The following is a 13,160-nucleotide window of genomic DNA, read 5'->3' on the forward strand; positions in this document are numbered from 1 at the left end:
GGCCCTGCCCTCCTCTTCAAAAGTGCCCATCCCGGGGCCCCGCCCTGTGACGCCCAGTCCGGGGACAGTCAGGGGTCTGTCCTCACTAGAGCCTGGGGCGCTGTGGCTTCCTATTTCTCCACCTGTCAGTGGAACGAGCCGAGAGCTGGGGAGGGGTGCCGGAGGGCGGGGTGGGTGAGCCGTCCTGAGCTCCAGGACAGTGGACCTAAGAAGGGGCACCAGCACCGACCGCAGTATGGTCAGCGAGTGGGACAGGCCAGGCCGCCGCCGCCCGCACGGAGTCCCTCGACCGCGCTCCAGCAGAGGGCGCTAGAGGACTGGCAGCGGCTCCGTGCGCCGCGTGGAACTTCGCACCCAAGCCCTGGACTTCGCAGCATCCAGCAGAGCGCGGGCCGGCGGGGGCGCGGGCAGGGCGGTGGGATAGAGGAAAAAAGAGCTTGGATCACTGCGAGGACTGCGGGGGAGAAGGGGGCTGGGGTTCCCACCCCGAGCAGGAGCAGAGGAGCACAGGATTCAGGGTGCGTCGCGGCTGGAGGGCGTCAGGGTGCCCGCGGGCTTTTGGGACGTCTCTTGAGCTTAGCTCTCGGGGCTCTGGGCGCCTGGAATGCTGCACGCCAGGGCGCGGTGGGCACCGGGGGCGGGGTGCCCTCTGGGTGCCTCAGTGCGGGGCCGCGCCCGAGCCTGGCCGCACCGGGGTGACGGAGTGGGGTCGCCTCTCAAAGGGTAAATATGAATCTTGCCTTATCTGGCTCCTGCGGGCTCTTCCCTAAATTCACCTTGGAGAAAGATGGATCATGTGAGCGGGACTGAGAGCTTTATGGAGCCGAACTCCCGCAGCTGTAAATCACCCTGTCCGCCTGGGTATAAAGCGCCTGTCCATCCCGGCGTGGGAGAGAGGAGACGTTCACCGTCCCCTGACCCCCAGCTCAGCGCCGGCTCCAGGCCCAGCCAGGTGGGTGCCCCGGGCCAAAGGGCAGTCGGACTTGGGGAGTGGGGACCTTGGAGGGGTCCAACCGAGTGCTGCCGCTTCTCCTTTCTTTCTTCCTGTCCAGCGAGAGGGGCAGGTTCCGTGTTTTCTCTTCCCCTTTCCCAGCGCTTCCTCCAGCACCTGAAGCCCCCACCCTGCGGGTCAGGAACTCCCTAGTCCCCAAATCTAGGGATGAGATGGGGGAAAGAGAGCTGTCGGGGTTGACCTGGAGTTTTACCCGCTCCTCCCCGACAGTAATCCCTCTAGCCTTCTCCAGTCGCCCCCGCCATGTCCGAGGAGCTGGCCCCGGGCCCCAAGGAGAGCCCCCCGGCGCCGCGGGCGGGCCCCAGGGAGGTGTGGAAGAAGGGCGGCCGCCTGCTGTCCGTGCTGCTGGCCGCGAACGTGCTGCTCCTCGCCTGCACGCTCATCAGCGGCGGAGCCTTCAACAAGGTGGCCGTGTACGACACCGACGTGTTCGCGCTGCTCACTACGATGATGCTGCTGGCAATGCTCTGGATCCTCTTCTACCTCCTCCGAACCGTGCGCTGCCCCTGCGCGGTACCCTACCGGGACGCGCACGCTGGCCCCATCTGGCTCCGAGGTGCCAGGGGAGGTGGGGGCGAGGTGGGGTGGGCACAGCAGGGAGCTGCAGGCTAGGGCTCTCACAGGAGTTGCAGAGCCCAGGGTGACATATAAGGGTGAGAGTTTGCCTAGAGAGGACCAGGAGGACCGGAGGGTGAGGTGGGCTGCAGTTAGGGATAAAGAGGAAGGGAAGGGGTCCTGGGGAAGGGATAAATAGAGGGATGGGGTGGGACCTCTTTGTCCCCTGGTCTGAAGATTGGAGAAGGCTGGCTAAGGGAGGGCCTTTGATGGAGAGCAGGAACCAGAAGACAGCAGTCACTGAAAGAGCCCAGCCAGGGCCCTTTGCGGTATCCACACAGCCCCAAAGAGACGGGGGCTTGGTAGCAGGTCCATCCATCCACTCACTCAGTCATACACTCACCCTTCCATCCACCCATTCACCTTTCAGTCTGTCTATACACCTATCCACCTATCCTCCCACCCTCCCCACTGATCCATCCAACAGTGCGCTCACTCACTTGTCCACCCACCCATCTAGCTTCCCATCCTCAGGGCCTGTCCTCAGCTGGGCAGGCCTTCTCTCCTGCCTCTCTGATCTACCACCACCACCCACTCGCCCTGGTTCTCAGGTGGACTGGTGCTGTTTGGTATCTGCACCCTCATCATGGATATCTTCAAGACCGGCTACTACTCCAGTTTCTTTGAGTGCCAGTCAGCCATAAAGATCCTGCACCCTGTCATCCAGGCTGTGTTTGTCATCATCCAGGTAAGTGTCGCTGTGTGGAAGAAAGGAGCTAACACTTGGCCATTGGAAAGGACCCAACAAGGGGTCGGAGACCTGAGCTCCACCCGCCTCGTATCCTGAGCTATTAAGTAAACTGGGGACAGGGCTGTAGAGAGCATCACAGGAGTCCATCAATGCGGAAACACCTCATAATGAAGTAATATCCCAACGTGAGCTCCCACTTGGAGCTCTGCAATGTTATTTCAACTTAAGCAGTGCCAGTAATTAACACCTAGGAGGTGTGAGCTGTGACAGCCAGCCCTGTCTCCTAGAACCTGGCCTGCCCTCCTTGGGTACCCATAGGGGGCTTCTGTATCAGTCCAGGCTCCTGCCAGCTTGGTCCCTCTGTTCTGTATTTGTTTGGAAAGTAGGGTAGCCTGTAACTGGGATTTCTCAAACATTCGTTTTGTGTTTGTTGTTGCATAAACAATACTTTGAAAGATCTTCTGATTGAGCTGAGACGGGACTGGGCTTAGATGGGATCAGAACAGCCCCCAGCCCTCTATCATGACCAAAATGGCGTCATGGATGATGTCCTCCCCAGAAACATCACCCCTGCTGCCCAGGTTTTCACAGTTCAGCACACGTGTGGTTGTGGCACTTATGTAGCTTTAGTCTTTCATATTTTATGGGTTTGAAGAATACTCAGATAAAATGAAAATATAGATATCCCCACATCACCAAATGCCATAGCAGGGATTCACAGGCAGCCAGACGGTAGCAAGGCCTGGTATGGCAACAGAGGAAGGGGATGAGCAGGGGATGTTGTCAAAAGAAGGTGAGAAGTCCACAGAGGCTCCTTCCACCCTGAGCAAGACCTAACCTGAGGCTGGCCTTGCTCCCAGAAAAAAAAAAAAAAAAAAAAAAAAAAAAAAAAAACTAGGTAGTCAGAAATCTACTTGACCCCCACCTCCACACAAAATAAACCCCACCACGGGCAGGGTTTTACATGTGATGTTTTGCAAACCTTTAAAGAATGGAGAACCACTATTTTATACAAACTGTGTCAGAATAGAAAGAGACAGTGTTCCCCACCTCATTTTTTTTCTTTTTCCTTTTTTTTTTTTTTTTTTTTTTTTTTTTGAGATGGAGTCTCACTCTGTCGCCCAGGCTGGAGTGCAGTGGCACAATCTTGGCTCACTGCAAACTCCGCCTCCCGGGTTCAAGCGATTCTCCTGCCTCAGCCTCCCGAGTAGCTGGGATTACAGGTGCATACCACCACACCCAGATAATTTTTTTGTTTTTTTAGTAGAGATGGGGTTTTACCATGTTGGCCAGGCTGGTCTCAAGCTCCTGACCTCCAATGATCCACCTGCCTCGGCCTCCCAAAGTGCTGGGATTACAGGTGTGAGCCACCACACCCAGCCCCCGCCTCATTTTGTGAAGCTAAAATGAACCTGATGACTCGGTGTAAGGTTCCTCAGGTGGAGAGAACAAGATGGCATGGGCATGGGTGCACTGGAGTTTTGTCCATCTATGGAGTAAATGACTCTCACCAATGTCTCTCAATACAGACCTACTTCCTCTGGGTCTCCGCTAAAGACTGCGTTCACGTCCACATGAATCTGACCCGGTGAGAGCTGCAGCTCCATGCCTGTGCCCAGTATGCTGGTGTTCACCTTGCAGGAGAGATTCGGGCTTTCCACCCCGGAGCAGGGCCTCTCTTTATGTCCCCTGGGTGGGGTTGCAGCCAAGGCCTCCTTGCTTTGTCAGGCTGACTTCCACTACTTTGTGGGGCCCTTTCTCCCAGGGGAGGGAGTGGTGGTGGCCCCCGGGAAAATCTCCTAGCCCTGTCTTGGGTGGCATACCAGCCAGGCTGTGTTCCTAGCAAAATCAGCTTCCCTGTTCACACAGGCCTGGCTGCTTTCTCATTTCTCAACACCAGCTTTCAGTATTGCTCCCCAACCTGCCAAAGGGTCACAGGCTTCTTTGTCCCTGCCCCCAACCCCAAACAGGTGTGGTCTCATGTTCACACTCACCACCAACCTGGCCATCTGGATGGCGGCTGTGGTGGATGAATCTGTGCACCAATCCCACTCCTACAGCAGTTCTCACAGCAACGCCAGCCACGCCCATCTCGCCTCTGACCGTGAGTTTCCCCTTAATGCTGGCCCTGTGGCTACCAGGCCTTGGGCTGGGTGCTTTATGAGTTTGTAACGTCAGTCTCCCATGAGGGCATGGAGGCAAAGGAGAGAGCCAAGGACCTCCTCCTGCTGTAGGATCTACCTCTGCAGGATAGGTGTAGGTGACCCCAAAAGGGAAGTATCGGGGCACCCTTTTATCCTTGAAGCTGCAGCCCAGGCCCCCCGTCCAGTCTCCATCCCACCAGGAAGGACCCAGGACCAGGAGCAGTGGTTCATGCTTGTATTCTCAGCACTTTGGGAGGCCAAGGCAGGTGAATTGCTTGAGCTCAGGAGTTCGAGACCAGCCTAGGCAAGATGATGAAACCCCATCTCTACAAAAAATTAGCTGGGTGTGGTGGTGCATGCCTGTGGTCCCAGCTACTGTGGGAGGCTGAGGTGGGAGGATCGCTTGAGCCTGGGAGGTCGAGACTGCAGTGAGCTGTGATTGCGCCACTGCACTCCAACCTCGGTGACAGAGTGAGACCCTGTTTAAAAAAAAAAAAAAAAAAAAAGACAGAGAGAGACCAGACCCAGAATCCAGGAAGAAAGGGCAAGAGTGATCAAGCTGGGAAAGGCAGAAGGGAGGCAGAGTGGTTCTTTGGTGCAAGCATGGATCAGATGGGAGAGCCCGGGGAGGAGGAGAAGGTGAAAAATAATCATGGCCCTGTGGCTACCAGGCCTTGGGCTGGGTGCTTTGCGAGTTAATGTTAATGGTGACAATTTACTGAGGTCTGTATGTCAGGCACTGTGCTGAGTGTTTTAAACACCGCATTTAACCATCAAGACTTCCCTGTGGGCCGGGCGCGGTGGCTCAAGCCTGTAATCCCAGCACTTTGGGAGGCCGAGACGGGCGGATCACGAGGTCAGGAGATCGAGACCATCCTGGCGAACACGGTGAAACCCCGTCTCTACTAAAAAATACAAAAAACTAGCCGGGCGTGGTGGCGGGTGCCTGTAGTCCCAGCTACTTGGGAGGCTGAGGCAGGAGAATGGCGTGAACCCGGGAGGCGGAGCTTGCAGTGAGCTGAGATCCGGCCATTGCACTCCAGCCTGGGCGGCAGAGCGAGACTCCGTCTCAAAACAAAACAAAAAAAAGGCCGGGCGCGGTGGCTCAAGCCTGTAATCCCAGCACTTTGGGAGGCCGAGATGGGCGGATCACAAGGTCAGGAGATCGAGACCATCCTGGCTAACCCGGTGAAACCCCGTCTCTACTAAAAAAATACAAAAAAAAAAAACTAGCCGGGCGAGGTGGCGGGCGCCTGTAGTCCCAGCTACTCGGGAGGCTGAGGCAGGAGAATGGCGTAAACCCGGGAGGCGGAGCTTGCAGTGAGCTGAGATCCGGCCACTGCACTCCAGCCTGGGTGACAGAGCGAGACTCCGTCTCAAAAAAAAAAAAAAAAAAAAGACTTCCCTGTGAAATGGGTACTCTCCCCATTCCCATGCATAGGTGCAGAAACTAGGGCAGAGAGAGCTTAAGTAACTCACCCAAGGTCTAGCACTAGCGTTCATATCCATCTTTGTTTTTAACCAATATGCTAAACTAGGGAGGAACGGGATCCAGTCTCCAGTCTTCATTCTCTGGACTTCTCTAGGGTCCCCCAATAGCCAGGACCAGACAAGATAACTAAGACATGCATGCTCCTAGCATGGGAAGGTCCAGCAACAAAAAGCATGGCCCCCACCCTCAGGGAGACCCCAGCCCAGCGAGCCTTACAAAGGACCACCCTGAACAAAGAGGACTCCTGAGGGTGCAAAACCAAACCAGGGAGATGATGGACTTCACGTGGGGGCCTGCAGACTGGAGAGAGAGGCCTGCCAGAGAAGTGCCTATCCCAGGGTCAGAAGTCAGGCAGTTTGCATCCACTCTGCATTTACAAGTCACGTCACCACGTTGAGCTTCAGTTTCTTCATCTGCAAAACCAGCAGGGCTAGTTCTTAGGATGAAAAGGGACATTTGCCAAAGCCCAGAGTATCCTACAAATACATTCTGGAGTCAAGACTCCCTTCCATGTGGTACAAACAAAAGTAATGGGAGGTCATGGTGGAGACTTGGGCACAGCAGCTGGCTTTCTGGGCTGATTCAGATGGTGGGGAGAGCCGTGAGGAAGCTTGAACTTTAGAGGTTCCCAAGAGCCACTTTCTCTCTCAGGGAGCCAGAGCAGGAAGGGATGGAAGGAATGGAGTGAGGTAAAGTGAGCAGCCCTGGGGTTCAGACTGTTTCTTTGTTTTGTTTTGTTTTGTTTTTGAGACAGAGTCTTGCTTTGTTGCCCAGGCTGGAGTGCAGTGGCGCGATCTCGGCTCACTGCAACCTCTGCCTCCTGGGTTCAAGCAATTCTCCTGCCTCAGCCTACCATATAGCTGGGACTACAGGTGCATGCCACCATGCCTAGCTAATTTTTGTATTTTTGGTAGAGACGGGATTTCACCATGTTGGTGAGGCTGGTCTCAAACCCCTGACCTCAGGTGATCCGCCCACCTTGGCCTCCCAAAGTGTTGGGATTACAGGTGTGAGCCACTGCACCTGGCCTAGACTGTTCTTACTGAGCACTGATGTATCCCGGTCTCTGGCACACAGTAGGTGCTCAAGAAATGTTTGTGAAGTGAAGAAGTATGCCATGCCCTGTGAAGGCATGAGGGATACCATGGTGAATATAGCAGGCGTGAAAGACAGGGACCCTGCCCTTAACAAAGGTCACAGGCTAGGTTGGGCGTGGTGGCTCACACCTGTAATCCCAGCATTTTGGGAGGCTGAGGCAAGTGGATCACTTGAGGTCAGGAGTTCGAGACCAGCCTGGCCAACATGGCGAAACCCTGTCTCTACTAAAAATACAAAAATTAGCAGGGCGTGGTGGCAGGCGCCTATAATCCCAGCTACTTGGGAGGCTGAGGCAGGAGAATGGCTTGAACCCGGGAGGCGGAGCTTGCAGTGAGCCAAGATCACGTCATTGCACTCCAACCCGAGCAACAAGAGTGAAACTCCATCTCAAAACAAAACAAAAAGGGTCACAGGCTAGGGGTGAGACCTCTCTAGGAAGGTGGGAGGGCAGTCCAGCCCTGTGTCTCTCTCTCCACGACAGAGCGTGCGGGCAACCCAGTCGGAGGAGACTCCTGCCTCTGCAGCACGGCTGTCTGCCAGATCTTCCAGCAGGGGTACTTCTACCTCTATCCCTTCAACATCGAGTACAGCCTCTTCGCCTCCACCATGCTGTACGTCATGTGGAAGAATGTGGGCAGATTCCTGGCCTCCGCCCCTGGCCACAGCCACACCCCATCCCCTCTCAGCCTCTTCCGGGAGACCTTTTTTGCTGGCCCGGTTCTGGGCCTGCTGCTCTTTGTGGTAGGACTGGCTGTCTTCATCATCTATGAGGTTCAAGTGGGCGGGGGCGGGGGCCGCACCCGGCAGGCCCTGGTCATCTACTACAGCTTCAACATTGTCTGCTTGGGACTTACGACCTTGGTCAGCCTGAGTGGCTCCATCATCTACCGTTTTGACCGCCGGACCATGGACCACCATAAGAACCCCACGCGCACCCTGGACGTGGCCCTGCTGATGGGTGCCGCCCTGGGTCAGTACGCCATCTCCTACTACTCCATCGTGGCCGTGGTGGCGGGCACACCCCAGGACCTGCTGGCAGGGCTCGACCTCACCCATGCGCTGCTCATGATTGCCCAGCACACCTTCCAGAACATATTTATCATCGAGAGCCTTCACCGAGGACCGCCCGGGGCTGAGCCTCACAGTACCCCCACCAAGGAACCTTGCCAAAACCTCACCTTCACCAACCTGGATGCCTTCCACACCTTGCCTGCCTGCCCACCCACCCCCAGGCTGGTTAGCCCCAGCCCCGCAGACCAGCGAGAAGCAGTGGCCATCATCTCAGCCCCCAGAAGCCAATGGAGACGCCGGTGCCTAAGAGACATTTCTCTGTTTCTCCTGCTCTGCAATGTCATCGTGAGTAGCTGGGGCAAGAAAGGGTGGGCTTGGGAGATGAGGCTGAGGAAGGATGCTCTTGCAGGCTTAAGCCCTTAGCCTCCTCTGTCTTGCCCCCAGCCCGCCTGAGAATCTTACAGCTCTCTAGGAAAGGAGCAGGTTCAGAGGAGGCCAGCTGTAGCTTTGGGGCAAATGGCATCTCAGGGCACACAGAGGAAATGAAATCCTAACATTCTGGCATCTAGGCAGCAGGTGGAGCTGGAGGGGTCACAGGGAAGGTTGACACAGGGGCTGGGCAGAGGTGAGAGGGAGCTGAGAGCTGATGTGGAAGGCGGGGTCCTCACCCCCCAGTGGGAGGTGTGACTGCTCCTGGGAACTTGTGACCTGCCTGCTTCTCAGAATAATTGGAGCAGCCTCAGGAAGTAGCGGAGACCAATGTAAGTGTGAGCGGTCTGTTAGCAGAGTGAAGTGGGAAGGAGGGTGTCTACAACAGCCACCCCCTCCCCAGTGACTCAGCGAAGATTAAGAGCAACAGACTTGGCCGGGCACAGTGGCTCACGCCTGTAATCTCAGCACTTTGGGAGGCTGAGACAGGCAGATGACTTGAGGTCAGGAGTTCGAGACTAGCCTGGCCAACATGGTAAAACCCCATCTCCACTAAAAATACAAAAATTAGCCAGGCATGGTGGTGTGCGTGCCTATAATCTCAGCTACTCGGGAGGCTGAGGCAAGGAAATTGCTTGAACCCAGGAGGCGGAGGTTGCAGTGAGTTGAGATTGCACCACTACACTCTTGCCTGGGCAACAGAGTGAGACTCTGTCAAAAAAAGAAAAGCAACAGACTTCACCCAATACAGATATGTTCTCTGTATAGAAGTACCCCAGGGCAGAAACACTGGTAATGAAAGTACATCCCAACAGGGAAATGCTCCTGGTGTTTCTAGTACAACCCAAGACAGAAGTGGCCCAGTGGGGGGCTTATTATTACCTCTGATATAGAAACATGTACCTATGTGGGTACATCTCAAAGAGAAAAAAAAAATTTTTTTTTTGAGACAGAGTCTTGCTGTGTCGCCCAGGCTGGTGTGCAGTGGTGTGATCTCAGCTCACTGCAAGCCCCGCATCCTGGGTTCACACCATTCTCCTGTCTCAGTTTCCCAAGTAGCTGGGACTACAGGTGCCCACCACCACACCCAGCTAATTTTTTGTATTTTCAGTGGAGACAGGGGGGTTCACCGTGTTAGCCAGGATGGTCTCGATCTCCTGACCTCGAGATCTGCCCGCCTCAGCCTCCCAAGGTCCTGGGATTACAGGCGTGAGCCACCGCACCCGGCCGAGAAAAAAACACTTCTAATGAAGTTTCACTCAATAGAAAAACAATCCTTTCAGCTATAACCTCCAATAGAAAAATATCCCTAATACAGAAAATTACTTAATGTGGGTATAATCCCAGTACAGAGCAAGAGCACCACAGTGAATTGTACCCCATGAAATTCTACCTGCATGAGGTACACCAGCGGCCCTAAGAGTCATTCTCAGTGAGGTCCCACTCTGAAGGACCATCCACCAGGTCATGGGCCCCACAGGTGTGGGATGTTGCCATGCAGGAGCCTTCCAACACAATCAATTTCACTTCAAAAAAAACGTGGTCATCAGTTTCTGACCCTACCAGTAGACTCATTAAGGCCCAGACCTCGGCATGTCTTGGACCGGCTTTGGTGCCTGCCCCCTGCCCTCTGGCCCCACCCCCACCTTCCACCCAGGCCTGGCTTATAGGCTAGGGGCCACCTTCTGGGAGGCTATTCTTGGTCCAGGTATCTGAGCCTAAATCACCTCCAGTAGCAGCTTCTCCATCTCCTTCATTTTATAGGATGGAACAGGCTCAGAGGGGACTGTGATGTGCCCAAGGATGAAGTTAATCAGGGGTAGGGGTGGGGCTAGCCTAGAAACCTTTGTTCTTTGCTTCTTACCCACACCTGAACCTTCTGAGCTCATAGCCAGAGAGGAAGCAGGATTCCAACTTCCACCTTCTCCCACTCCTAGGAAGGGAGAAGGGGATAAGGGGAGAGCTGGAGGGCAGAGCTCAGGGAGGGCTGGGGTGGGGTGGCCTTCTGTCTGAACCTCAAACTCCCTGCCCTGAGCCTATCTGATTCTGCCACCCCCACCCGTGTGCACACAACCCCCCAGGACAGAGCTGCTGATTTTGCTGCTCGTACCTCTTCTTCTAGTGAAACCTCTTCTCCCCTCCCTGATCGCACACTGAGGCCCTGCTAACATTTTGGAAGAGGCGATCACAGGTGGACTCCTAGCCTGGGGATGGCAAATTCAGTTGGGCTTACTTCCTGAGCCCCTTAGAGAGTGCCAGGTCCTGTCCAAAATGCTAGAGCTGCCCATTCATGGACACCCAGCCCTCCCTGTCCACCAAGCTAGAAAGATGGGCCCCCATCTAGCCACGGCCCAGCAAAGCCCACAGCATCATCCAGACCAGCTCCTGAAATGCTCCTCTCTCCACACAGCTGTGGATCATGCCTGCCTTCGGGGCCCGCCCTCACTTCAGCAACACAGTGGAGGTGGATTTCTACGGTTACTCCCTCTGGGCAGCCATCGTCAACATCTGCCTCCCTTTCGGCATCTTCTACCGCATGCACGCCGTCTCCAGCCTGCTGGAGGTCTACGTGCTGTCCTGAGGCCTGCAACAGACGTGGGGGGCAGGAAGAGGGGGCTCAGCTCATGTGCCCACTCAGATACCCTCTGGAAATGAATCCCAGCTGGTGCCATATGACAGTCCATTTCCTGCTGATCCCAGAGTGGAATTTTCACAAAAGTTATTTTTCCAGGTTCAATTTTTAAATCACAATCAGGACAGGCCCATCCACCCCAGTATGACCGTGGGGCATGAGGTGACTGGGGAAGGGAGACCTCTCTTGGCAGCATTGCTAGGACCCAATGAGATCTGGAAGTGCCGGCTCTGGCTCCCTCTCTAATCCCATCCTGTGGCCTGGCCAGTGCACTGCCTGGAGCTGGAAACCAATAAACCTGTGATTTGGCCCCATCCCCACTGTTTGTCTCTGTTGTCCCATCTGAGGTGGTCACAGGAGAGGATCTTGGGAGTCAGAGCGGGAAGGGCCCCTGGAGATTTTCAGATCTCAAGCTTTGCAGTGTAGTGAGCAAACTCCAAGTGACAGACTAGCTACAGAGTGGGTGACTGGAGTTCCGAAACTGTCATCTTCCTCTTCCCTTTATCTCCAAGCGACATACTTTTTTTTTTTTTTTTTTTTTTTTTTGAGACAGTATCTCATTTTTTTGCCCAGGCTGGAGTGCAGAAAGCTCACTGCAACCTTAACCTCCTGGATTCAAGAGACCCTCCCACCTCAGCCTCCTGAGTAGCTGGAACTACAGCTACTACTGCCAGCACGCCTGGCTAAATTTTCTGTGCGTGTGTGTGTGTGTGTGTGTGTGTGTGTGTGTGTGTAGATGGGGGTCTCATTGTGTTGCACAGTCTGGTCTTGAACTCCTGGGCTCAAGTGATCCTCCCGCCTTAGCCTCCCAAAGTGCTGGGATTTCAGGCATGAGCCACAGCACCCAACCTAATCATTCTTTTCGTGTGTGTGTGTGTCCCATGACACAAGAAAGTTTAGGAAGCAGCGACATAGTCGCTGCTGCATTTTACCAAGAAGGAAGCTAAGGCCCAGAGAGGTAAAGTGACTTCCCCAAGGTCACACAGCTACAAAAAGTCCAGAGCCTTTCTGCTAAGAACAATAATTTTGAAACTTTGTTTTCAAGCAGAACATTTTTTTCCCTTCAAATAAAATATTACAGGAACCTAACTTTATAACATAGATACAGGCCGGGTGCGATGCCTCATGCCTGTAATCCCAGCACTTTGGGAGGCCGAGGCAGGCAGATCACTTCAGGTCAGGAGTTCGAGACTAGCCTGGCCAACATGGCAAAACCCTGTTTCTACTAAAAATTACAAAAATTAGCCAGGCATGGTGGCATGTGCCTGTAATCCCAGCTACTCAGAAGGCTGAGGCAGGAGAATCACTTGAACCCAGGAGGCAAAAGTTGCAGTGAGCCAAGATCATGCCACTGCACTCTAGCCTGGGAGTCAGAGCAAGACTCTGTCTCAAAAAAAAAAGAAAAGAAAAAAAAAAGAAAAAAAAATATATATATAGAGAGAGAGGGCAGTTCTAGTTTAAAAGGAGTTGGGAGTCTCAGATCCTCACCACGTGGGCCTCCCCTGACCTCCCCCTGCCCCGGGAGGTCCCCTGGGAGCTTCCCCTAAGCCTTAGGGTTTCTACTCTACAAAGGGTACAGAGATGCTTAGGAGGGAAGACAGAAGAGAGACGGGAAGGAGGCTCCACAGTTAGAAGAAGAGTGAAAGGTGGTGGTGAGCATACAGAGGCAGAGGGAGGAGGAGTGCTGGGCGTGACCCATGGAGCAGATGGCGTTTGGGGGAGATATAGGAACAGCAGCACCGGGAGTTCAGGGGACTTTGAGGAAACTGGACGCTGTCAGCAGAAGGAGGTGAGTAGTTCTCAGAGGCCGCAGGTGCAGCTGAGGAGGCCTCCACCCCTGTCAGAATGGCGCTCTGCTCCAACTCTTCCCCACCAAGTTTAGGTTTGACTTAAGGAAAACACAGGGTCCTGCGAGGGTGCCTCCAGGCCTGGGGCTAGGTAGGGTACAGGAAAAAGCGACTCCAGGCCTGGAGGGAGGGCGTCCATTCCCAGCTTTATCACTAAAGGAAAGCGAGGCCTGAATTCCACAAGCTCTT

General features: G+C 54.6%; 1 protein-coding gene across 1 annotated transcript; it reads left to right on the plus strand.

Moving 5' to 3' along the window:
* The first annotated feature begins 863 nt into the window (after nt 1–863).
* LOC105469141 (otopetrin 2) lies at nt 864–11,438 on the plus strand. The gene is made up of 7 exons (XM_011719780.2): nt 864–952; nt 1,223–1,568; nt 2,179–2,315; nt 3,848–3,906; nt 4,289–4,422; nt 7,534–8,408; nt 10,903–11,438. The coding sequence occupies exons 2-7, from the start codon at nt 1,256–1,258 to the stop codon at nt 11,071–11,073; spliced, it is 1,689 nt and encodes a 562-aa protein (XP_011718082.2). The 5' UTR covers nt 864–952; nt 1,223–1,255; the 3' UTR covers nt 11,074–11,438.
* The last annotated feature ends 1,722 nt before the right edge of the window (nt 11,439–13,160 follow it).

The sequence above is a fragment of the Macaca nemestrina genome, chromosome 17 (genome assembly GCF_043159975.1).
Source record: "Macaca nemestrina isolate mMacNem1 chromosome 17, mMacNem.hap1, whole genome shotgun sequence".
Taxonomy (NCBI): Eukaryota; Metazoa; Chordata; class Mammalia; order Primates; family Cercopithecidae; genus Macaca; species Macaca nemestrina.

Coding starts and splice junctions, on each gene's coding strand:
- LOC105469141 (XM_011719780.2), top strand. CDS start 1,256: ATGTCCGAGGAGCTGGCCCCGGGCCCCAAGGAGAGCCCCCCGGCGCCG. Junction 1,569..2,178: donor TGGCCCCATCTGGCTCCGAG/GTGCCAGGGGAG, acceptor CCTGGTTCTCAG/GTGGACTGGTGCTGTTTGGT. Junction 2,316..3,847: donor CTGTGTTTGTCATCATCCAG/GTAAGTGTCGCT, acceptor CTCTCAATACAG/ACCTACTTCCTCTGGGTCTC.